General features: G+C 42.7%; 1 protein-coding gene across 1 annotated transcript in view; it reads right to left on the bottom strand.

Annotated features, from left to right (window-relative positions):
• Nucleotides 1–26,296, bottom strand: part of TMEM132B (transmembrane protein 132B) — a 246,649-nt gene that overhangs the window by 159,326 nt on the left and 61,027 nt on the right. The window contains exon 2 of the mRNA XM_086761697.1: nucleotides 19,525–20,404. Within this exon, the coding sequence (XP_086617823.1) occupies nucleotides 19,525–20,404 (880 nt within the window). The remainder of the gene's footprint in view (nucleotides 1–19,524; nucleotides 20,405–26,296) is intronic.

The raw sequence follows: 26,296 nt of genomic DNA, 5'->3' as shown, positions 1-26,296 counted from the left end.
AGACCTGTAAGGCCTTAAAATGACCCAGCTTCAGCACTCATGATGTGGGTAAAACAGGATCCCTGGCTGCCTTCACCCTGCTTTAATCAGACAAAGAGAGGAAAAAAAAAAGCAGTGCTCTTCAATACTTAAAACCGACCAGTTTCAAATAAATATTTAAAGTTGCCCTGATTGTTAGATAAGCAGCTTCTGCAAAGTGATTGCAAACGTTGCAATTGTTTTGCCATACAGTCACCAGCAGCTGGAAGCTCCCACATGCCCATTTCAATCAGAAATTTTCCATTTCAAATGCATTTGGCAGTTTGTTTTTGGTGAAAACTGCTTCTCCTCGTGTGAGCTTTCAGAAGGAGAGAAGCACAGCTGACTTTTCTTAAAGCCCGGGTCAAAGCACAGCTTTCTGTAAGCACTCCTTTCTATAAGTAAGTAAGTAAGTAAACAAGGAGAGGTGCTGGGCCATACCTTCTGCACTGCTATTAGGCAGCTGAGAGGCTCCTGCTAGAGCAGACAAAGCCTTTAGTCTGTCCCACAAAATATTCAAACAAATGAAAAGCACAGTGGGAGGAACTGGCTTAAAAGTGCATTCATTGTACTTCCCTTTTCTTTAAATGTAATAATATGCAACAGGTCCTTGTGGTGTTGAACAGACAATACTATTAACTCTTTTTTTTGTTGCAGCACTTCAACCATTTACACTTACATTCTTCCATCTAATCACTACCTAGCTGCTGTTAAAATCCATCATGTGCTATGGGCCAAATCTTGAGGTGCCCACTCAAACCCTCCCTTAAATGAGTTCTTAGTTGGATTTTTGCATGATTAAACATCACAGATTTTTTTTTCCCTAATTGATATCTGAATAAAGAACAGAAGAATTGGCCCTGATCATTACCATAATGCTTTCATGTTTTCCACAACGCCACTCAAAAGCCTAAAAATATGGCATAGAAGCCCTGTGGGGAAATAATGCAAAGTGTCTGCATTTATACCAGGAACCAATTGCTGAAGAAAGGAAAAGGATATTTGAAATAAACCTGAAAGATCCATTAGCAGAAGCACTTCTGAGCAACTCGCCATTTGAAGCACGCACGGGACAAATTCATCTCAAGAGTCACTTCAAAGGGAATGGTCCGTAATCAAAATTAATCACAATTAATTTGGCCCTAGGTTTCTGCCACTGAGAGGCAGGCTCCCACAGTCAGAGCGGCGGGCAGCAGACGGCAGGAATCATATCCACAGCGTCCACCTCTGCTGAATCTGCCAATTCTTCTGCTATGCTGGTGCCATCGTAAAATGCTGCAACAGGATTCAGGCCAAATTTGCTTATCGGCTCTGAACCATGAGGCCAGCCAGCAATATGTGCTGAATGGCGCTCTTTTTGAGGATGTCATCTTTCTATTTATATTACCTAATTCTCCTTCTCCAACTCCCTGTGGCAAACCAACAGTTGAAATCACACAGCAGAAGCTAATAGGGTTATGTAAGTGTCCATTTGCCGTACATATGCTCTCTCCCCTAAGGCAAGTGATCACCACGACTCTGTAGCAGGAGAGAGGTGCACCTTCCATTTTTGATGTCTAAGCACATCAGTTTTGGAGGTGCTTCAGAGAGCTTCTCTACCCTTGTTGGAGGATGACGTGTGGGCAGCAGAGAACTGCCATGGGGGCAGAATCAAACACAAACAAGAGGTGCCTCATCTCCTGCCCCTTGTCTCTTCCATGAAACACAGCTGCACTAAAACAAGACAGAGGATGCCAGCTCCACATATGGCAGCTTTCAAGGTACTACTGAACAGACACAACCCTCACACTTTTTCATCAGGCTTAATTCCTTGCTCTGCCTGCCTGAAAGCAAAAAATTTCCTTGATATGGAAAGGGCAGCTTCCCTGTCTTTTGATTCTTCTCAGTCTTCACCAAGATTTGTGTTTTCAAGCTAGTTCTGCTCTCTGTCCTCTTCTGGTTTGCCCAGCATCACTCTCCAACTCAATTTTTGTGACAAAAAGGCAAAATAATTTACATAAAAAAACAAGCTCTTTCAAAGTAAACTGGGTGTATGGACATGGATATTTCCTTTGTTTCAAATATATTTGCCTTTCATACACTTACAAAAAAGAATATAAACCCCTGTAATCTATGCATTCCTGAACCCTTCACCCCAAGGTATGTAAAAATGGCATAGGTTCTATAACATGATGGACTTTTGGCCCCAAATCTCTTGCTCTCTGGAAGCATCTAGGGTTTAAACCTCAGAAAATAGGTCTAGGAAATCTAAACCCCTATGACATGAAGTTTGAAGTATGCATTTTACTTATGCATATTCACTTTTTTTTGTTTGTTTGTTTGCTGTGTTCTACCATTAAAGTGCTCTCAAATTCAGAAAGACCCATTTCTAGATACAGGTTCTTTCTCCAGAACACTATGAATATACAATTGAGTAGAAGTGGGACCTCTGCTCTTTTACACATATACCTACTGTATATACACCGTTTCTTATTTTAGCCACTTCATAAGATTGCTGCTGGTCCCTCCTTGGCAGTTTGGAGGGCACAGATGCTCCGAGCTCGCTCTCAGGGAGACTTGCACAGACAGCAGTGCCACTTCCCAACCTGGCTACTCCCTTCAGTTTTCTGGCCAAATCCATTAATCAGGCCTGATCCGGGGAGCCCGCATGTGTACGTACTGTAAAATCCCCTCACAGAACACTGTTTTCCACCAAAATGAACCTTTGCCAAGCTCCCCCGTGGCACATCAGCCACGGAAAGCAGACAGCACAAGCTAATGGGGCCCCGCCTGAGTCCATTTGCCACACATATGCTACAAATGCCCTCAGGAGCGGGTCCCTGCTTCACCGTGTGACTGAAGGGAAGGGACAGCTTCCCAGCTTCCCATAGTCCCCGTGTTGCACGCATAAGTAGAATTGCTTGCAAATGCCTTTGCGCTGCAGTGTTGCACTTCTGTCCATTCACTTCCCCAGCAGACTGAGCAGCCTTCCCGGAGAATTTCTTCTCCCTGTTGGCTTCCTCCCACAGTCACATCGAACAGATGTGTATTGCCCGGCTTGGAAACTGCTGCTTTTATCCTCCAGGTGAAGAACTGAAGTACTTAGTGCGTATATCATTTCTGAATGGTGTTCAGTGAGAAAATTCAATATTCCTATTCCAGGGAATAAAAGAATTACTTGCTTTTCAAACCTCCCGTTTCCCAAGCTGCTAAAAGCTGCTGTTACAAGTGACAGACAATTTCTAGACCTAAACAGACCTCCCCATTCTCAGCTCTGCCTTGTAGTGGTTTCAAACACTGTTTGTGCCACAATTTCGCTCGCTGATCTGCCACGGATGACAACATCTCCAGTGCATAAGCTGGCCAGAGATGTAGCCGGCTCCATCCCCCCCAGCAAACAGAAGCCCCCAATTTGGGGTGTAACGCTGTACTTCTCTTCCTCCTCCCACTGCAAGCAAAGTCAGTTTGCCTGACGCCGATTTTCCTCGAGCAGCAGAGTACCAGCTTCAACGCAGCTATATCCTATTAATGCTGATATATGTGAGACCTTTTAAAAGGCCTGGGGAAGATAGATTTCACTTTGCTGAGATAAATTTAGACACCAGAAACTATAAAGATGAGGGAATCCAATAAACTACCATTTATCTTTCTTCTTCATTTGAATAGAAGTCAACATTATATAGCACTATGGTTTTACCCTCATGCCAAAATCTGCAAATTCATAGAATCATAGAATGGTTAGGGTTGGAAGGGACCTTCAAAGGTCATCTAGTCCAACCCCCCTGCAAGGAGCAGGGACATCAGTTCCTCTACGTGTTCAGTCACGCGAGGACAAAATTGATTGACCTTTCTCCCATACTGAATGTGTATCCTGGGAGGGGCATCTCCCTAGAACATAGTATTACCACTCCAAAAACACTCCAAGTTTTTGAATCTAAGTTCATGTGACAAGATATATGAAATTCAGAACAGTAACTGGAAAAGTTGGATCCTTTTCTGCAGAGCCCTTTGTGCCTCCTTAGCAGCAGACACTCTTTACTGAACCCAATGAAAATTATATGAGCCCGTGTCAAGCTCCAGCATCGTAGAAAACGAATGAGCCATCACAGCATATGAGGAATATGTCATTTTCTCCATCTTTTCTTGGATGGTGAAACAGAAGCACAAGGAAAGCAAGCAAATCACTCACGGCCACACCAATAACAGCACCAAAATCCCCAACCGTAGGACATGCTACATACTTGTAGTAACAAAAATATATCTGTCATTGCACGTCACGCAAGCTCATTCAAACTAAAAATTTATCACTTGCTTCAGACTCCAGCCAGGTGATGGCAAATATATCACGGAGTTGTCAACAATCTGCTAATCTTGGCTGTGAAGTGTAGGAATACAAGCAGCTTAAAAATACACTGGTCCTTCAGAAACCATAAATTTTGCTGTCTCTTTCTCACATACCACTGGGTAATAGGTCTACTCCAGCTATTTCACTCCCACCTCCTGCAGTTAAATAGTTTCATTTTGCATGTCTATTTAGAGAATGACAATCAGACATATAAGGCAGCAGAAATCACCCAAGGGTACACAGACAAAGAAACACAGACCTTCTCTGGATCCTTGACTGAGAAGAATTACCACTGGCAGATTTAACTGGAAAGTCTGTACAGAAATCCCAGGTCACACACAACTGGATTTTCAGATCCTCTACAGACACAGCTGGAATAATACCTCTTTCCATTGGGAAACCTGTCTGTTGGGCTCTTTTGAGCAGAGAAGAAAGCAAAGAGAAGCAAACGAAGACCCTTCCTCCTCCACTTGAAAGCAAACCATGTGTCTAGGCTTGCACCTTTTCAGAGAGAGTGCAAAAAGTTGGCATAGTCCTGTGAGTGAATATTCAAGCAGTGACTTCAGTTTCTCCTAGCACATGTATTTGGACAAAAATTTAAACCAGGGTGAGGGGCGAATCTTTGATTGTAAACACAGTAGAAGTTTCAAAGGACATTTCCTTACAAATAAGTGTTTGTTCATGACATTTCACACCGGGCATATTTTTGGGGAGAATATAAATAACAAGCAGACCTCTTTGTTGTCCAAGTTACGATGCTTCAGCAAGCTCACCAAGGACTACGTTAGCCCACTTAGCCTACACACTACTACCCCTACAGCTGTGTGACCTGGCCCGGCTGTAGAAGGCAGCTTAACTCAACATTCTTTGTGAAAATTCAGTTCTTTAAACGAATTTCTCTTATGCCAAATGGCTTGGTGTACCTGCCATTCTTCATTTCCTACCCCGGCCACAAACTTAAATTTTCTCGCCATAGCACTTAAGCAGCGCATAATTACAACTAATTATCGATCACTGAGGGATTACCAGTTGACAAATCCAATTTTCACACTGTTATCAAGCATGACTGACTGTGGACCAGAGAGGATAAAAGGTACCTGCGCTGTCTCAGAAACGTGCGGGTCTGTAAGCTGTGTGGGACCAGCGTTGTCACCGTCACCACTATTAAACCCATCAGACTGCAGTGGCACCTGAAGGCCAATGTGTTTAGGGACCCATTATGTAAAACACTATAAGTCTACACAAAGTGACAGTCCTCACCCCAAAGAGTTTTGCAAGCCTAAAAAAAGCCAAGCCTTTTACATCTGTAAATTTATTCAATTTGGCTGCATTTGTACCACTTTCGTATTCCATTTCTGCAAATATTCTCCCAAGCAAGCTAGCTGGCAGCGATGTTCAGAGAAACAGGTTTTTTTTTCGGGGAAAAACACCACTCAATTTCCCTCAAAGCAAATTTTAAATTTGCATGCTTTGGTGCACCTGCTGATCTCTACAAATTGGATCAATGAAGGAAAGGAGAGCGCTGAGCAACCCCGGTACCCTGGGAAAGCAGCTCACACCCAGGCCGTTAATGTTGTTCATTAGCTGCCGCAGTCCAGTTACCAGAAATCAGGAGTTTGCTATCGCATGGTCTGTGTGCAGTACAATCGAGGCATTGTGCAAAGAGGGTATTTAAGAAAAAGAGAATGTAAAAAAAATCAGAGAAAAATAGAGTGGAGCTACTCAAACATCACTGAATTGAGTAAAAAGCAATGTTTTCATAATAAGTCACATGATGAATTTTTCCCCAGTTGTATTTCAATAGAGTTATTCACATCATTCAAGTGGACACAAATCCTAGTGTGAAAATATCTGTGCTCTTCCAGCATGACTTGCAACTAAAGATTGAAAAAGTCCACTGCTATGGTACACAGAAATTGGTTTACTATTAGAGCTCATCCAGCACCATTATTTTCTAAGAGTAAATGTGCTTTTAAGAGAATTAAAATTTCCATGAAGAACATTTTTCTTGCAAATGTTTAACTTTTCTTTTGGGAAAAATCGCATTTTTGTTTCACGTCTGTTTAACATTAAGATACATTTCCCTTTCCATTCTATTCCAAAGGAAGCACGACACAATTTAGAAAATGTTGCACTAAATCTCCCTGGCTGCTAAAATAAAAAAAAAACTGAGAATGAGCCTCATATAAAAAAAGATTGCAAGTGCCTTGCTAAGGACTTTATTCATTAAAAAAGACTCAACTCTATTCTGCTTCTTGTCTATGAAAGTGAAATATGATTTTATTAAATGAAGCCCTTAATATGTTTGCTAAGACTCTGTCAGGCTGAACATTAACTACATTTCCATTGTTTTTCAAGTCCAAAAAGAAAGTTGCTCTGCAAAGAGACAAGCTCACTTACAGCTCCTTTACCTACAAAGCAGCAGAGAAGTTTGCTTTATTAAGTGCATTTGCAATGCCCAGCACAGTGCTTTCATAAAAAGAAAATGCACAGCTTTCAGAAATCATTTAAGGAAGGGCGGAAGAAAAAAAAGAAAGAAAGAAAAGAAGTGCAGGGGGCTTGCACCACTGGGTGAAGGAGTCGCTAAATCTTCCCCCTCAGAGGCATTTTTGAGCTGATGCGCTGAGTCCGTTTAGGGGATCACAGCCACCCCAGCTGGGGCACCTGAGCCAGCACCAAGCCACAGCCTTGCCCAAAATTATTCCCCTCCTGACCTGCTGTTGGCTTCTGCCTGGGTTTTCTGCTTCAGACACAGGCCAGACACAAGTCCACTCTGCCCTCTCCTGGCCTGCAGACAGATCCCAGTCTGTGCAGTCCTGAACCTCGGTGGTACAGAGGCCCGGGATGGAGGGGATGCAGGTGGGCTGGGAAAAGCCCGGGGCCTCTAAGGGACAGAGTGGGGCAGAGCCCCAGGGATGATGGGCTGAGCATCACCGTCTGGGGGACAGCACAGGATGCACACACAGGTCATCACCTCCCTGCCCACCAAACTCTCCACTCTCGTGTTGGGTACCCTTCCGGCCATCCCCAATACATTTGCCCTGGAGAGAGCTAAAGGAAAGGGCAAGAACATCCCCTCGGCCCCACAGTCCTCATTCAAAACCAATTGTTTGGGAGTAGAAAGGGCATTGCCCTCCCTCCTTTCGGAAAGCATCTCGTATTTGAGATGTATCCCTGGAACGTGAGCAATAAAATAGTAATTTGTAAAATGAAAGCAATGACAGACGTTTCTTGTAAAAACACCGTGAGATGTTACAGCTAAAATAACGTTACATAAATAGGCTAAGCGTTAGCACTATTAGCATCAACAACAGCACCGGGGACACAGCAGTTTAGCAAAGGAAGTGAAAAATAGCGAATGTGATTTAAGAGGCAGAGAGAATCTGCGCTGGCAAGTTGTAATTACTGAAGCTGAAACTCAGCCAGGACTCTGGTTGACTGCCTCTGGGCTTGTCAAGTGCAACCCAGACTCATTAAATGACCAAATAATTGAGATCTGGCTTTCATGTCACCAACAAGACACAACCGTTGACGTGGCCACACCAGGACAGCCGTCCAGCACTAACATGGAGAAGGACCAACCACAAACACCAGTCTCCATGGTACTCGTGTTTTCAAATGCCTACAACCAAACACCGACCTGAACCAGACCTGCTTTGCATGGTCATTTTTACTTCCCAAGGTGGTACCAGCTGCAGGTTTCTTTCAATTGTTCTTCAACTTCAACACCTTGTAAGCATCTTACTTAGTCTAGTCAAGGGACATCATTCATCTATTTTAGGGTTCCCAGAATGCAAAGATATCTACCCAATTTCCTAAGAAATGTTAATATTAAGTATGGCTTTCTCAGTTCAAATCATGCAAGCTGAACAAAGTTCTCCTGACATTTTATGACAAGGTGATTAATAATACCAAGAAGAAGAATGAAATGATACCAGATTATAAACTATTGTAAATCTTTCAGTCATCCCAGGAATAATGAATGTAGATTTCTTAGGAGAGGAATACAGACTTAAAGAGAATCACTTTAGTTTTCTTGTCAATCAAGATGCTATTTATGTAATAGCAGAAAGAGACAATGAACTCACCTAATCTTAAAATAAGGATGTAGCACATTCAAGGCAAGTGTTACAGGCACTTATTTAACATTTATTTTATTTTTTTTTAAAAAAAAAGGAATTGAAAAACCATCCTAAGCTAGAATTTCCAAAATTGTTGAAGAAAACACTTCACCTTAACCATCATTTCTGATCACTGACCTTCCCCTCTCCAAGCAAGAGTCACAGCGACAAGAAGTTCAGTGTTCAAGTCACCCAAACGTACTTGGATTCAAAAACTGAGCTGACGTGACCTACTTTTTTTTCAAATACTTAAGTGAAAAATTGTAAGAGTATGGCCAAAACTGTACTGGCCTAAGCGTCCACTGGACCAAAATGCCTCAGACTTCCTTGGCATGGGTTACAGAGCGAAGCAAAAAGCAAATGCAAACTCTTCACAAGTCATTCTAGAAATGCTGCTAAGTCTTCAACTCCCAACCCAAGACAAAGGTTATGGCCTTGTCCTGCTTGTGCCTGCATGGGAAAACTCTGCGCTCTCTGACCCCTTGAGGCAGGCTGTCCTAGACGTTACCTCAATGCAATAATTAATAAATAATCATACTGAATTTGAGCTCATGCAACTCGTACAGGCTAAATGTTCAAAAGAAAAATGAATAATGCATGCAGAAGAGATTCATTTGGGGAAAAAAAACCCAACTTCAGCTTGAAATAAAGCCCTGGTTGCCTTGGCAAAGAGGATTTAATTGCTGTAATCACTACATCTCACATAAGGTCGCTGTTTGAGGGAGTCCACAGTACTGCTATTCATCCTGTATCTGCTCCATAGCAAATAAAGGACTACTGGTCCCAAGAGTATCGGTGAAATACTTCCAAAAAGGTTTAAATTATTTTTAAAGGGTTATTAGCTTTGGCAAATGAGTCAAAAGTCATGTTAGCTGAAGAGCATAGGTACTTATGCCACATTATGGAGATAACAGCAGGAAATGCCATAATTAACGCTGTACTACTAGTGTTACTGTGTGTCATTAAAAACAGTACCCAAAACATGACCGTTCCCTATCCATCTGTGTCCTATCCACCCACCCAGCATTACCACTGCCCCTAACATATTTCCCAGTAACTATAAAAAATATGAAGCAAGAACACTGGCGCACACACACGTGCCTTGCACACAACCAAATTCAAATAGTTTAATTGGCACTAACCCTAAGCAACTCTACGGAAGTCAATTAAATCACCCTTCTTTTCTGTGTAAGAGAGAGAAGACTCTGGCCAGGCAAATTAAATTAGAGATGGGCCAGAGCCAAACTCCTAGATCCAAACCAACCCAAACCTCACAATGCATTTGGATCCTGGTCCAGATTCTCACAGTCTGCTACCGCTTCTCCCTCACCCTATGCCATCTCCCAGGATGGGACAAACTTTTCAGACTGTCCCCAAGCATCATTCTGCATTTTATCACCACCTTCCATCAGGGATCTGCATCAAAGCGCTCATACGTGTGCTTCCTGTGGTCATTTGGCACATTTCTTGCTCAGCCTCTCATTAACTTGAGCAGACACTGAGAAAGTCCATGAACAAGGCATCGTCTATCCCACACTTCTGCTTCTCTTCCTTTCCCACTTGCTGTCTTCTAGGACTGGTGCAATTAGAGAGAGTGATTCAGTGAAAATGCACTTGAGGACTCCTTCATTAATGCCACAAAAGCTTGGGTCACACAGTGAGAAAAAAAAAGGAACCAAGAAAGTTCACCTGGCAGGAAAATTTCAAAAAGGACATCTTGGGGAGGGGAAGGTATATTTTGGTCCTAGTGAGCAACTTAAAAGCACGGCAGGAGCAGACGGAGACCTGCTGGAGGCACACCTGATGCCTCAGAGTGATAAGGGTGAAAATTTGCTCCACAAACATGAGGCTGCTTGAATATGGCCCTCCCAACGGCACCCTCCTCACTGAAATACCCCTGGAAATACTGCTGCTCTAACCAATCCCTCCTCTCTGGGAACATCCACAGCATCTCCACAGGGATCCTAAGGAGAATATATTTTAGAGACATTTTCCTTTTATGTACTTGTACGTAACTCTGGATACATGGTGAAGCACTGCTCCACACAGGACACTGACACCCAGCACTGCTCGGGCAGGTGGCTTTTAAGTGGCAGACTGAAAGCTGCGGGGAGATGAGAGATGAACCCCACCACGCAGAAGCCGCTCCCTGGGCTCTGGGAAGCTCAAGAAGAGTGGCTGCTGCCATATTCCCATGCGAAGCAATGCTGGCCCCACTGCGTGGGGGCTTTCTGCAGCTCTGCCGGCACAAAGCATCACCTTCCTCACATTGCCGCGCTCCCCACTGCCCACACAGCTTTGGAGGGCTTGCGGCCAAGCGGTGCAAGAAGTGAAATAGCTTTAACTGTAAGCACCATTTGCTGTGCCTCAGGATGGCAGACTCATTTGTCACTGTTTTCTTCTCCTGCAGCAATTTTGATTCATCTGGGATCCAAAAACTTTGTTAATATGATTTCTTTCAGACCCTGGCCAAGCACAGCATTCGAGGCACATGTGGCAGCTACCTGAAGCATTAAATACCTCACACAAAGCACAGGTCCCTGCTCTGCTTTCTCCAACACCATTTCGTACAAGTCCTTTATCAACATAAATTGCACGAGGGGCAGGAGGAGCAACCAAAACAAGAAAATACGTTGACAGATTTTTTGCAATACTCTGTCCCCTGCTCTTTCCAAAAGTCCTCCCTCCACAAAGCTGTCAGCTAACCATCACAATGGCCTTCTTGTATCAGACCATGAAAAAACTTACGGGTAAACACCAGGACAAAAGCAACTCTCTGTTGCATCAGTAGGAATGTGAAGAAATTGAGATCAATGTGCTCACTCAAAGCAATACTTCATCAGCTTCACAGGACAGTACTCTGTTTTTTACCAGGATAAAATGACAGCAATTCATGGCCCAAAACATTTATCTCAGGAAGAAAGTAAATTTCAAAATAGAAACATTTTAATACTTTTCTTTCAATACTATTCATTACACACTAGAAGTAACTGCATCAATGACCGAATTACTGTTGTGTCTGACTTGTTTAAACAAGACGGTGATTTACTGCGCTGCCAGCTAATGAAGAGCTGTACAAGAAGCCGATCAATGCCATCATTGTCTGGCAGCACAAAGCAGGGACTGCTCAACATATTGGCCAAAACAAAGACACCTCCCTCCAAGCTCCCCACCCGGGACTTGCTCACTAGGACACGGTTTGCAAAAAGCCACAACGTGTCCCTGAACTTGAAGTGAGCACCCAAAAACAGGAACCTTTTCCGACCTGTGTTCCCAACCTGAGTACAAGGTGCAGAAAAAAAAAATGGATGAAGAAAATGTTTATCTTGCAGCTGTCTTCCTTAAATTACCCTCTGTGATACTGTGTATTTAAGCAGTTTTGTCACCTGAAGGCAGATTTGTATTCACTAGCGGAGGTAACTGAACTCAGAGCCAAGTGCTCACAGGCAAAACTCAACTCCTAATTCTGTCTTTGGTGGCTTTCCCTTCCCATTTCATATCTGCACCAATGTTAATCACAGCAGGGGTAAATCATCTGTCCCTTCCTGCAAGGCAGTAACTACAGAACAGCCTCCAGCAAAAGAAAGATTTGGAGGAGAGCAGCGGCAATGTTCTGTGCAGACCGGAGAGACTGAACCCCCGGCAGTCCCTTAGACGCAGCTCCTCATCCAAGAGGGATCACTGCCCAGCGCACCTTCACGTTGCATAGAGGAAGTCTGAGCAGGTGCCACAAACCAAGTGCATCCTTTTAGTCGTGGTCTCCTCCAAAATCCACTCGTCTTCTTCCCAGGCACGCTCTGCATCACAAGCATTTTAACCACAGCTCATACCTCGCTCTCAGTACAACCATGCCACATCTGCTGACAGCGCTCTGCAGATCCGCGCCTGGCCCTGAAGCAAGCATTGAGTTGTGCAGGAGCTGCCTGGAGTTAATTAGCAGGAGCTGTCATGTCGAAGCTTTCGGAGACAGGGATCAGCCGAGGAACAAGCTTGTAGAACCCAAACCATTTAAAAATGTAAAATCTCTTTCCATTAGCGTCAACACGGCTGAGTTTGTCTCAAGTCACATGGCATATTGGCACCTTCCAAATCCACAGGAAACGCTTCTCACATCATCTCCGTTTGCAGAGTGTAGCAGTGTCTGCTAACACGCCGGCAGACAAGAGGTTGTCGGGCCTTCTATTATAAACCTTATTTGTCACACACGTGCAAAACAATCAGATGTGTCAAACAAGATACACTGCCACCCGTTACACACAGCACTGCTTACCCACTTGTAGTTCAGCACTGCAGAGATGAGGTGCCTGCTCACACACCGACTGACTTAAAATCAACACAACTAACTCTCACTTTTTCCACTTGATGGTTCTGAATATGAGATACAGTGAATTAATTTACGTAACGTTGCCACATTCCCTTAGCGCTCATAGATGCAGATGGGCAGATGAATGAGATAGCTTGTGCTGCTGGCAGGGCTCCAACAGAAGAAAAAGTAGGGTTTCAAGGCAAACCAAACACCTTTCCCAGGGTCCTTGTTTCACTCCAGCTGTACTTAGTGTTCCCTCACCATACACGCAAAACATTCCCAAACTGTCAAAATTAAAAATAACTAGTAGTCAAAGTATTCACCTTCTCAGTGAAAAACACTGGTGAAATACACACCCAGGCTACATATTTTTAACTAATCTAATTCTGCATTTTGGACAGCCCCTCACTTCCAACTCTTACGAACATTTCCCTGCTCCTCTGAGAGAAGGCAGCATCCCAAAGCCAGGGTTGCGGAGGGCGAGGGAAGGAGCAGACAGTGAGGACAACTGCACCAAACTCGGCACGGCAGCCTCCCATCATATCTCATTTTCTTTTACCTTAACAACACCTGAATAGTGCCACGGTATGAGCAGCTGTGTTTCTGGACAAAGCAGCACGCTTGAGACCCCTTTGCGGGGCGACAGACGTCATCGTCGGAAAACATCTCAATAAAAAAAATAAAATAAAAAAAAAAAAAGAGCGTTTTATCACAGCGATGCTGCAATCCCGTCTGGAAGCGCTTCAAAGCCGATATCCAACAACTAACAAGAGCTTCTCGCTGTCGCGTGGGGCTGCTGCTATGCCTGTTTTATTCCTGTGAAGAGTGATCACGGACAGCTGATTATTGTAGCAGATAGTTGACCTTTATCTAAAATTCCATTAAAAAGCTTTATTGACTGTAGTCTTGCGGGGTCTTTCAGGATTCACTGGGTCATTTATTCACTGTCGGATATCCATCGGTTTTTAAGCTTTTAGGACTGCCTGAGCTCTAGGAAGGAGCTATTTTTTTGTCATTTTCAGCTGGTTTTAAGACTGTATGAGGGGGTGGTTTATTTTTTTTCTCCCTCTCCAGTGTGGCTAGGGCAGAGAAGGTTATCTCAAAGCATATGAAAAGGAGAGAAAACCTGGCAGTGTGGTATGACTCCTTCCAGGGCAGGTTAGCTCGTGCACGTGGGCGCAGCACAGCCATGCACTGCCTGCAGGTACCCAGGGGAGGATGCCTTTTCCAGTTCAGGCAACAGAGATTCAGGTCTAACTACTTCATACAACATCCCTGTGAAATGTATAACCCCATACCATCATGCCAGGCTTTCATCAGCTAAAGCCACTTTTTCCAGGCCATATGCCTGTCTCAAATAGCAATAAGAAAAATAAAAGAATGGTTCAACCCTTTCTGAAAGAGAATTTCTAGAAATGAATTATCCAAGGTAAAAAAAAAAAAAAAAAAAAAAAAAAATAATCTGGTGACAGTTCCCCCAGGCTTTACAGGAGTGTCCTGAAAGGATGTTACTCCCTTTCCCATTCAGTGACAAAAATAAAAGAAAGCAGTGGGAGGAAGACAATGCATGCATCGATTGAAATAGGAGAACTGGGAAAAGAGAGTGTGAATTTGTCTTTAAGGAATATGTTATAATGTGTATATACATGGGGACGGAGATAAGGCTGCACAGACATCTCTGGCATTTCCAGACTTTGCAGTGCTTGATATTTTTTATTAATATTACATATTAGTATTTCATATTTCACATTTAGTTCAATATACTTCCAGATAAAAGAGAGAAATAACAAATTTAAACATTCATTCTTGGTTTATTAAAGTCTTTGGATAAAAAACAAATATTCCCAAGTTGCCAGTAATGCTATAATTATTTCTAAATCTGAACTAGCACTTCTGATTAATTTCAGAAGTCTATTTTTCCCTTTTTAAACACTTCCATTTCTGCTGAATTTTCATCCTAAAATGATGCTTCAGTAATCATTTATTTCTCTCACCAGTAATAATCCTGCCCTGCTTCCCCATTCATACCAGCGTGGTTACAAGTGATGAAGGCCATGCAGAGCCTCCTCCTCACACGCAGCCAGGCTGCATTCCCCACAGTCTGAATTCTCTCATTTTCTATGTATTTCCAGATCTAAAACCTTCTGTTTTCTTTCCCTTGTTTGCTCTTGGCAGCTATTGGCAGGAGACATCCTCTTAATGATCTTTTTTTTGGCCTTCTAGACGACTGCTCAGACTTCTACAGATATTTCATTATTAACGCAGAAGCCTTGTAAGTCAGTTTTAATGGCCTGTGCAATTTTTATTCCTTAGCAGGAGACATAACCTCCTCCATATGGATATATGTTTATTAATATAAATCCTTAATATCATTTTTCCTAGTGAGAATAATCAGTAAAAGCCAACTGGCATGTATTACACCTTGTACTGGTTCATCCAAAAATCAAAAAGTAATCTTTGCCCTGCAATATGTGGAGCATGGCAGGGAGAAGCGGATAATCCTTTTCCCTGAGGTTGCCTAGGCACCGAACGACAGCAAGGTTTCTTTGCACGGTCCCGCCATTCCCCTCCAGACAGAGGACCACATCCTGACCGCAGACGCTTTCATTTCTCTAGCGTGGGATTCATTACCTGGTTTCAGCCCCTTACTGTTATTCCTGGAATATCTCCAATCTCCGTTTCTATTCTGATCAGGCATAAAAGAAGGATGGGTGGTTCATGTTAGGGACGTGTAACGAATGCCAACAACCCTACTTTTTGTCTGACTCGACAAATTGCTATTAATGCTCAGCCTTCATTACGAGCACATCCTCGCTGACGGTTTAAATGGGAGACTTGGAAAATGGGACAAAACTCTGCCATTTACTTATAAAGTGCGTCCTGGTTTCTTTCCTATAACCAAGGGGCGATTGTCCATTTATTCCATTAAACATTTTCCTGCTGTACAAAATTACTCCCTTTTTTTCTTTTAAATATATTCTTTGAGTCTCAAGATGGAGTTCAATAATAGCATACACCACAAAAGAAATGCAAGCCGTTCCCAGTGCTACTGGATGAATTTCCATCCTTCCAGTTAAGCAAGAATTGTTTTCTCCTGTCTCTTTTACAAGTCCTCCATGTATATCAGGAGACAACTTCTGTTTAGTAAATAGCATGGAAGTTTGTGTTACTCCTTCTTCACTCATTATTTCCTTCTTTCCTTGTTTACTATGTTTTATCTAAGTTTGTCAGTAAAGAAAGTAACAGAAATACTCCTGTGCATCAAAAGACAAAAAGTGCCTGAAAATTTATGACATTGATGCATGTATTAGTCCTGCTGGAAGCTCAAGTTGTGCTTCATTTTCCCTTTTTTTAAAAACTAGGTAGCCCATGGAAAAGTTTAATTATGGCCACATAGCCCATTTCACCTGTCTTTATGGTTGAACTATGTTTAGTGGCAACCCACCTAACATAATGGGCAAAATTTATGTTCACAGGTGGTAAATTTTACAGTACAGACCAGGCGGGCAAGGCCACAAATTAATTTCCAGTGTCATAAGAATTTCATTGCACACATGTATAGATCATCTGTCAACAAAGTGAGCAATATGAGTGTCAGGCACAGCAAAAGCATTAAACACACGCTTAGCCTCCAAATTCTGCCCCTTGACATCTCTGGGTCCTCCAATTATACCAAACCACCCTGGCTGGCTTGCAGCATGAAAAGAAACAAATTCCCTGGACCACAGCACAACTGGAGTTCCAACTCAATCTTAAATTCTAGTTATTGAATGAAAACAAGCAAAACCAGTTTGGACTGATGAAAGGGACTGGAAGTGATAGCTGGAACTTCACATATAACCTACAACATCGCCCTGCGAGTGGCATTGCTGGAAGGATGGAGGTTTAACAAACATCTTTCAACACAGCACATTGCTGAATCAAAAAACTGTTTCCAATTGCTTTTCAGTTTCCCAGCTTGGTTAAGAATCCCAAATTTTACCAAAACAAGGAAGAATCTGCTCGTATATGAGAACTGAAGTCAGTTTTGCTAGAACAAAATCCAAGATAAAAATAAAATACTACACAACACAGCATGAAATAGTAAAGAGGTGTATAAAATTGAGCATATCTGTTCTTTCGCATACTGTCAGAGCTCAGGGTCGGCACCAAATGCTCTGTTGAGAATGACTTGATTTTGATCTATTGTCTCATATGAGCCAGACTGCAATTCACCCCGCTGCACTTGTAACAGATATGATTAAAAACAATCAGTTATATTAGGCAAAAATATATTTCCCAAGGCAAACATTCACTTCAATGTATTTTTCTCTGGCTATAACACACAGAAATTCTACATATATAAAAATCTTCTGGGTTTTTACGGACATTAGCACTGAGCTGAAAAACAGGGAAAGCCTGTGAGGGAAACTGCATAAATTAGATGCAGGCGCTATAGCGGTTGTATTTCCCTCGGCATAACTCCCTGCCTACTGTGTAAACTCCAGCTGAACAATCTCTCCATGGGCCCCACATATGTCATTCAAAATAATCATAGCAACAGTTGCTGACGTTCTCTCCATTCTGGAGGACGGGTGAACCATCAACAGAATTGCATTCTGCCTCTTACTTTCAGCATTCAACTGAAGGTTAAATAAAAATACTTGCAGTTTCTCTGATGAAAAGCACGATGCAAGCAAAGCCAAATAAAAGACCAGACAGGCTAGACTACACAGAGCCGCTAGTGAATTTTCCAAGGAAATATTTCTGGGCACATAAAACGTGCTGATTTATTGTAACAGAAACATCTCCTGGAGATGAACTGATTCCGCACACTTTTCAAAGAAGGAAATCCCCATGGAAACCTGACTGCCTTTCCAGCAGCTCTGGAGCACCGAGATGCATGTTTCGCATGTTGGGAGAGTGTCGTGAAGTGACTCCTGCCAGCTGAAGACATGCAAGTCATGGGAGAAGATGAGGGTCACGGCCATAGCCAGGCTCTTCTGGCTCATCCTAAGGCTCCCTAGTTTGGAGGCTCTCTACTCCCTCGGTTTCTGCTTCCTTAAAACCCTAGGTTAGTTACTGTGCTCAGCATTTCCAGAAACTATTTTGCTTCTGAAAGACAGCATTTCAAAACTATCTCTGCAAGAAGTTTTTGGTGCTTTCCTGGCCAGCAGAAATATCAAAACTCTTCCCTTGCATCATGTGTTAGGCGGTAAATGTTATTTTAGAAATTCCAGTGGAAAGAAAACAGCCTCATCTTACGTTGTCTCTAACATCCAGGGAACTTTATTTGTGGTGTGGCAAAGAGAACAAAAAACTGAGAATTAAGAGCTGATGTTAAATCCTTGCAGAGCCTTAGGCAAATTCCATAATCTCTCTGCTATAGCACTGTGGATCAATATACAACTGCCAAAACCTGACTGCTCCACGAGGTTGGTCCATCTGCTGACAGTGGATGCTGGTCAAAACCATACTTAATGAAGAAAAAAAAAAAAAGAGTAAATCCAGGTAAAGGCAAGAATAAGTTTGGTTTATAAGATCCTTCCTGACCTAAACCTTTTAAAGTCTGGTTAAACCTTACAATACTTCTCACACATTTCCCCCACACCCTGAGTAGATGCAAGTGCTTGGAATACCGTAGTCCATTTCTTTCCCTCTGCCTGTGCACTGCACTATGAACCACTTGTCCTGATTCACCCAGCAATCTGTAAGTTTATTAATATGCATGTGCTATTTCACAAATGTTGAACAGTTTGAAAGTGCTGCATAAGGTTTGCTGTCTGTTTTCTCAACATTTGTCCCCAAAGTGTACTTCTGTCATGTTCTGTTCTCGGATCAAAAGTTAGAAGTAAGGCACGAATCTGTTTTGAGGTTTGCTAGCACGGGCTGCAACTCCTTCTTTCCCAAGCGTCTCACATTCTCACAACACATGACACTTTCCAATTACCTTTTGGCCCCTTTTATTCCCCTAGTCCGGCTCACATTTCTCTCTGAATTTGGTCTCTACGCAGCTCTGAACCCGCAGTCTGACAGCTAAGGACATAACAAATATGCAGCACTAACCCTCGGGGTGGTTAGAAATGCCTGAATTCTCCTATTACAGGCAGATTCACAAGTAAAGGTCACCAGAAAGTCTCAAAACTTGAAACAAAAATGGGCCATGCAACACGCAGTCAAAAGCTTGAGGAAGCAGGATGGGCTGTCTTACAGAAAAACCGAAGACAACCTGCAAAGTTTGGATCCAAATTCTGGCTCTGCCAAAGACTCCCTACGCAAGCTGAGGCACGTCTCATTTCCTCACCTCTCAGCTCCCCTCTGTACAATGCAACGAAATAGCTCCTCACCACATACAACCTGTGCAAGATGTATCCCACATACTGTGGAAAGATGATAAGAAAGTTGATAAAAAGAGAGGAAGCTTCATCAAAGAAATGGAAAACCCTCCTGCAAACTGTCTAGCAAAATGGATCGCAGCAGTTACCCTGGCTGACTTACAGAGGCATAATTTAAGAGGCAGAATTATGACGAGAAGAAAATAGAATTAAAACAAAAAATAATCATACAAACATTTATAGCTCATACTTTAAAACAAATTCCCATGTTCCAAAAAGTGTCATCCACACAGATAAATCAAGACTATTTACAGTTTTCCCCAGTTGGAGAGGAAATGCTTAAATTCTCTCAGGAAAACATGAAGTGTAACCAAAGAAATTACACCTGACATCGATTTGTCCCGACTTGTAGACTGTTTAGCACTTTAAAAATTCTCTTACCTTAATACAAACTGGTCTGCTAGAGAGTCATCAGCCAGGGAAATATGAAAGGTCACAATGTCACCTTCTCTGACCGGGTTGAGCGGTAAGCGAATAACGATATTTTCATCTAGCCTCAGTGAAGACTGTTTTAATTTGTCTTGATTTGGGTAAACAATGATGCTACCAATCCTCTCCATAGCTGACAAAGCCTTGTGTTCATTATCTTGACCTGCATGGATATTGTTTTCCCATTTTGCATCCTCTGGAGAACATTCCCCATCTGCTGTATAAATCTTATAGAAGAGCTCCACAGTAATCCCTTCCAGGGAGGCTGTTTCCTCTGAAACCAGGGGTGGAGGCGAGCTGAACCAGATAGGAGATAATTCCAGCTCCGCTACACATAATCCTAGAGGACCTGTTAATCTACAGCTGGCCACAACTTCTCTAGACTCCAGGACAGCAAACATCTTCACACAAGGCAACCTCTCCGCAGAATTATAGTCATCCCAGTCCTTCCCCGCAATATAGAATAAGGTTTGTATTTTAGGTTTGTTGGAATAAATTGAGCTGTCGATTATGTGAGATTTTAATTTCCAATTAAAAGTAAATTTATTTGTGAAACCAAAAGATGCAGAAGTCAGCATGAGGTCCAAGGGAACAGCCTGTTCAACAGAAAAGGGTCCATACGTGGCATTTAGGATAGGTGGCAGTTTGGCCTTGTATATAAAGAATGAATCCACCCTAGACTGCAAACTGGAGTTCCTCATGATATCCTGGTTGGCTTCTTTGAGGAAGAAGAAAACATCAGCATTGCAGATGTGATAGCTCGCAGGGAGATACGTTGGCAGGTTTGAAAATCTTTGTATGCTGTCCATGATCCCTCCTCGGCTCTCCACCACTGCAGGCCAAAGATAAAAGGAAACAGAAAGACAACTCTAATGTTTGCTTAGCATGCCCCTCAGTTTTTCTCAAAAGCAATCTATTACCAGAGATCAATACTGTTAGCCACAATTACAAAACAAGCTGACGCAGGTACCACAGAATCACACTGTTGGCTCAAAGCTCATACACTGAAAACATCTTATCGCATCAGCTGTGCATCTCCCTTTCCATGTTCCCCAATCACATACCTACTTGAAAGCCCTTAATCAAGTACCGGATACAACAAGGAGACTGATTGGCCAGATCCCAGTCTAAGTTCCAAAACTTTTTACTGGTTGGTTTTTGCTTTTATTGCCAGATCAAACTTACAACTTTTTCTCAACCATGTTTCAATACATGTAAGAAACCGGCATGTTGAATATTATCAGTAAACCAGAACTTGTGCTTTCACCTAACATCACTAACACACAATGCAATGGGGGGTTGCAAATCTGCACCACTCTCCATCCACTTCTGCCCGGCCAGTGATTTGGAAGTTAGTGGCAAACTGAGAAAAGCTCTGTGTTCTTAAAAACAAAACTTTTCACACACACAAAAAAATATGGGGGCTTGATAGAGGTCTCAGTGGGAAGGATTTAGGCAAGAGTGAACTTGAGAGAAGGACAGAAATCCTTTACATGCAGAAGGTTTCCTGCCCTTAGAGGGATTGTTTTGTTTAATTCCAGAGGAGAATGAAATACATTTGGAAACCACAAAAGTTTCTCTACAACACAATGGTCAATCCTCCAGCCAGCGCTGAGCAGTTTTTCCCAGACAAGAAAAGATTCCAGAGGGAGGGAGGGATCCAACAGATGTCTTTGGTTTGGGCCAATCTCTAATTAATAGTGAGATATATTCAATTTGGGCTGCGATTCTACCAAAAAGAAATAGTGGGTCTTTCAAACTAACAATTCATACGCTCCAACAAAAAGCCGGTGAATGCAAGCTCCTGGGACTGCCACAGAAGAAATAAACAGAAAGTAAATGAATTAAAATGAGGCAGTTCCATAATGCAGAGAGATAACAAAGGAACAATGACAGACTCTAAGGTCAAAGCTCTTGTTGTCTCTCGCTGAGGCTTAGCGGCGATTTCACTGTTTGTCAGGAGTGGGGAGAGCAGATACACAACACAACAACCGCACAATTACACCTGTTACAAGCCAGATGACTCAGATATTTGCAGCCACAATTTAGCACAGATAAAAGCTCTAATATTTAAGCTATTTTTTCAGGTGCTGTATTTTTAAAGCCTACACTTATTGAAGACAGATTCTAGGGCAAATCTTATCCATTTGACTTCGCTCCACTCATTCTCAGTTGAAATTCTGCTCATTTATTTCCGATGGCTTGATGTTATCTACAATTGTTTAAATGCTTCTTATTTCATCACAATCCTTCTGCCTTTTGCTGTATATTTAATTGTGTCAAGGTTTTTCTGCAGCCATTGGAATATTCTTTGTGGGAATGAGTAAATATACAAAAGTTTTTAAAGACCCTTGGTAGGAAACAGTATCACCAGTCTCCTCTCTCACTACTTCTCAGGGGGATCAGATCAGGGTTTCCTCTCAGCTCCATAAGCAAATGTAATTGCAGAGCAGCTGCCATGCAATTGCCCCACTTGGGTGCCCCCTCATTCCTTATGGCAAGGCATCAACATTTCAACCAACACCTGGCTGCACGCAGACATGGACCTGGGCACCCAGCTGAAACGCAGAAACCCAGATGATGAGAAACTTTCTCCTTCCTTCCCCATATGAGCACTGACCTGGGCCAGCTTGTGATGGTATCACAGCTCACATAGGGGACAACCAATTTTCTAGTGGAGAAAACTGACTTCAGCCCTTCCCTTCCACATCTTTTCTCATTCAGATGTGAACGATGGGCAGCTGGCACACTCCCTGCAGCACGCAGAACCCAGAGACCTCAGTTCTTTATGGGAAGTCATAGGACGTGAGTAGTAATAAGCAATTCTAGAAGAAAACAGAGGTCGTCTCTCCAGGAAAGAGGCTAACCAAGCTACAAGAAGTGTAGGAGGCACAGGTGAGACAAACACCATGGAAAGTAGTAGGTGCTGTGTAGCAGAGATGGACACCACTGCCCATTAGCATTGGGCACAGAAGGCTGCACAAGGCAAGGAAACCACAGCAACCTACAGCAGGGATGAGGCAAAGAGCAGAGGCTGGTGATCGCCGTTTAGCAGGGGTCAGGCAATGCCCCACTACTGCTTGCTGTGCTGCTCTGTGGGAGCCCCAACGCTTTCATCCAACCGCTGAATGACAAAGTGCTTGGGAAACACAGTGCAGGTCAAACCTCATCCTGCTCATAGCCAGAGGAGAAGGGAGAAAGGAGAAGATCAATGCCAATTCTAGAAATAAAGTCACCAAGGGATGTTTTAGCAGCTCCATTACTGCCCTGCTATTTATAGAGCACCTTGACATGGCATGGCTTGCTGTGCCACTGTGCACAATTCAGTCACTGGAAGTGAACTTTGCTCCTGTGAAAGCCAAGGCAGCAAGTGGAGGAAGGGTGTTGTTTCATCCCTGAGAAGTCAAATGCACACAAGCACCTTCCTGGATTAATTGTAGATAAATCAAACTACATTTGAGAAGCTGCATTTATCATAACCATTGTGCAGCTATACAGAAAAGCAAAGGACATACAGCAGCAAGAAAGCCCTCCAATTCTTGGGAAAAAGAGCAAAAATTTGCCTTCTCCCAAGACACATCAGAATGCAGAGGAGATTTAACATCGACACAGTTCCTGAGCCTAAAGACGAACCAAAACCAAGGCAAGGCTTAGCTACATCTGTATTTACCTTACAGGACTTTTCCCCTGCCCTCCTCATTCTTTATGCAGATATTTTATCTCTCTCAAGCAGTGATTTGCAGGAAGTTTAAAAGGTATGTTTTTCCCTTTCCTCTGTTTCATTACAGTGGCAACATTCAGTGCCTCTTCTCAGAACCGGTACGAGGACTAGAATATCAGCCTGCTGTAACTCAAACAAAATGAGACACAAATTTTGTCTGAAAGCTTATATGGGAAGCCATAAACACCAGTAGACAGGGCTGGGCTTTGTCCTAGAACCAGCCTGCAACAAAATATGATATCTGAATTTAGCAGCATTTTATGATGCTGTAGGAACATCTAAAAAGAAATACTTCATACGATGGCAGGCCAATACCCCGCCTTTTTAATTCGACACGTCGGCACCACAGCATCAATGTCCTTACAGTAACAATCAGAAACAGGACACATTTCCAGTTTGCTGGTGTGCAACAGAGTAACTAATAAATCACCTGCTCCCTTAATAAGCACTCCAGCGAGATCAAAAGAGGGCTGAACATTAGATCAGAACGTGGGTTAGTCCTAATTATGTAACAAAAGAGAGCAAGAGTTGAAGAAAAGTAAATGGAGGCCCAGTGAGCATCCGCACAGCTCAGTGCTATCTCAAAGGCTGAACACAGTCTGTTTCCCCATACTGCTCTGGCATTAAGGGCATTGAGAGGGAATGTATGGAAACAACATGTTGTTGGGCAGCACTTGAGACTTTTAGCTTGGATTTCTAAAATAACTTTTACCTTGTAACAGTTTTTCAGCAGGTGCTTTGCCCCTTTTAAAACATTTATTTGGACAAGCCAATTACCAAGATCCCTAGGGCAACAGGCCAACTTGTAAAATCTCATCGCTCCCATTTTATGCCAAAACCCCTCTCTCCAGAGCTGGGCAGCCTCCTCATAGCCCAGTTCATCCTGCAAACTCTGCGAGTGCAGATGGAAAGGAAATATCCTTCTGACACTTCTGAAGAGCAGAGAGAGAGGGTAAGTCACCATGCACATAACCAACCAAGCAATGCTGTGCATCAGGGAGATGACCCTTCCTGGTCCTTACTCTGACTACTTGGAGCATAAATCCAAATTTCACATCTAAATCTTCCCTCTGCTTTAGCTAACTACTTAACAGCAGCCAAGTCTGCCATAAGCCCTCAGTAATTCCAAAGTTGGAGGTGCAAGGAACAAGAAGCTTTTACAGTATGCAATTTTTCAACATCCTTTTTTTTTCTGAAAACAAACAAGAAAGCCAGTCCTGCACCTGTGGAAAAACTTTGAAAATGTTAAAATTCTTCTTTCCTGCAGCATCATCAGAATTGTAGCGTGAGATCATACAGACACTCCTCTTTGTAAAAGAGGAATAATTTCAAGTAATGTGGTGCCAGTAAGTACTATGATGTTATCCATGACTCATACAGAGGCAATCAATGGCTTGTCTGTATAGGAGAAAAATCACCAGCCCTTCCCACCAGCCCTCGCTAAAGACCATAAAGACCAAACTACACATCTACATTATTCCACTATAAAAACGGCTCTATTCATAATAATTATTTTGCTGTGGAAATGCAGGCATTATCCTTGAATAAAAACACAGTGTATCGCGGAATAGGGTGTCTACACAAGGAAAGCTATTCTAGAACCGATAAATTATAGCAGAATAATTACTTCTAGACCAGCTGTGTAGGTCACTTTCTATCATGCATGCAAGGGGTAAGACCTGATGCTGTTTAGGGACCCCAGCCATGGGAGGTTGTGCAAGGTGATCTGGCCTGCCTACAAGCTGGGGAAACTCTGACTTTTAATCCTGGCAGCAGGAAAATGAGGAGGCTGATTACAGTGTGAAAATCTACCAGGAGTTTAGACCTCATTTGAGCACTATGAGTAGGATAAGTTTGGGCTGTGTGAGGATCTTAAGGAGCCTAGATAAACACCTGCTTCATGCTCTCCCTGACTCATTCAAAATTCAATAAAATAACCGTGAAAGGAGGATGTCACTGTTTACTTCCCACATTCAGAGTCCATCCTGTGACTCATCTCCTCAGTTTTACATTAGGGAGGAAAAGGAGGAGAAAAACCCTCGATAGTCCCACTGAGGAACAACTTCCATCATCCGCCATTCAAGAACAAGCCTTGCTCCTTTAGTACTTGAGGTAGTTACACAGTGAACCACACTGGCACAGAAAAAAAAAACCCGTAATAACAAACAATCTTTTCAACTGTAACAGAATAATTTGAAGATATAAATGACACTGCAAGAGAGAGCTAAGAAGAGTTCCCAATACTTTTTAAACATTAATTTAAAGTCAGCCCAGAAGCTGTCAACATATAAAAAACTGTAGCGTGAGAAAAGATGTTAGGATCCCTTCAAGCTTTTCTCATTCTCTCTTCTTGTTATCCTAGTTTGATGTAAGGATAGAACTTGATGTAGGACTCGCAACCAGTTTACAGTCCTTACATTCAATCTTGATTACACATTTGTGGAGACAGATTCGCTTTGCAAAACATTGCTAGTCAGGCAGCTTGTTTTGAAAGACAAGAAAAAGGATGCAATTTAAAAAAAAGGAAGTCTATTTAATCCAAACATGTAAAACTGAAAAGAGGTTAATTAACTTTTGTAGGCTTGGGACAATGTCTCACATACTTATCTTCAGATGTCTCAGTCAAACGTCTGTTACCCAAGCTTCACTGCAGCTACACACTCTGGCCACCTTCCGCAGGAGTCAGCCCATCATCGTTTCAGATAGGTATCTAAGCCCAGCACACACTGCAGCCTCCCCTTTCAGTAAATCACAGAAAAGAGTATCTCCAGAATTAATTCATCCGCTCCTAGAAACTTATACCTCAGGGGTGATCAATCACCCTTGGGAGGAGCCTATTTCTATCTGTTACCTCAATTCCTAATGGTGCCCAATGCAGAACTGCACGCTGGAGGTTTAGATGTCTACAGGCAAGAGTCCTGGCCCATCAGATCTGATGGCTCACTCTTCACTAAAGCTTCTCCTCCCACACCACATGCCTATGTTTCCCCATCACTCCACTTC

This window comes from Chlamydotis macqueenii, chromosome 17 (assembly GCF_036417535.1).
Source record: "Chlamydotis macqueenii isolate bChlMac1 chromosome 17, bChlMac1.mat, whole genome shotgun sequence".
NCBI classification, from domain to species: Eukaryota; Metazoa; Chordata; class Aves; order Otidiformes; family Otididae; genus Chlamydotis; species Chlamydotis macqueenii.
The sequence above is the reverse complement of the archived record's forward strand: the minus strand, read 5'-3'. Positions and strand labels throughout refer to the sequence as shown.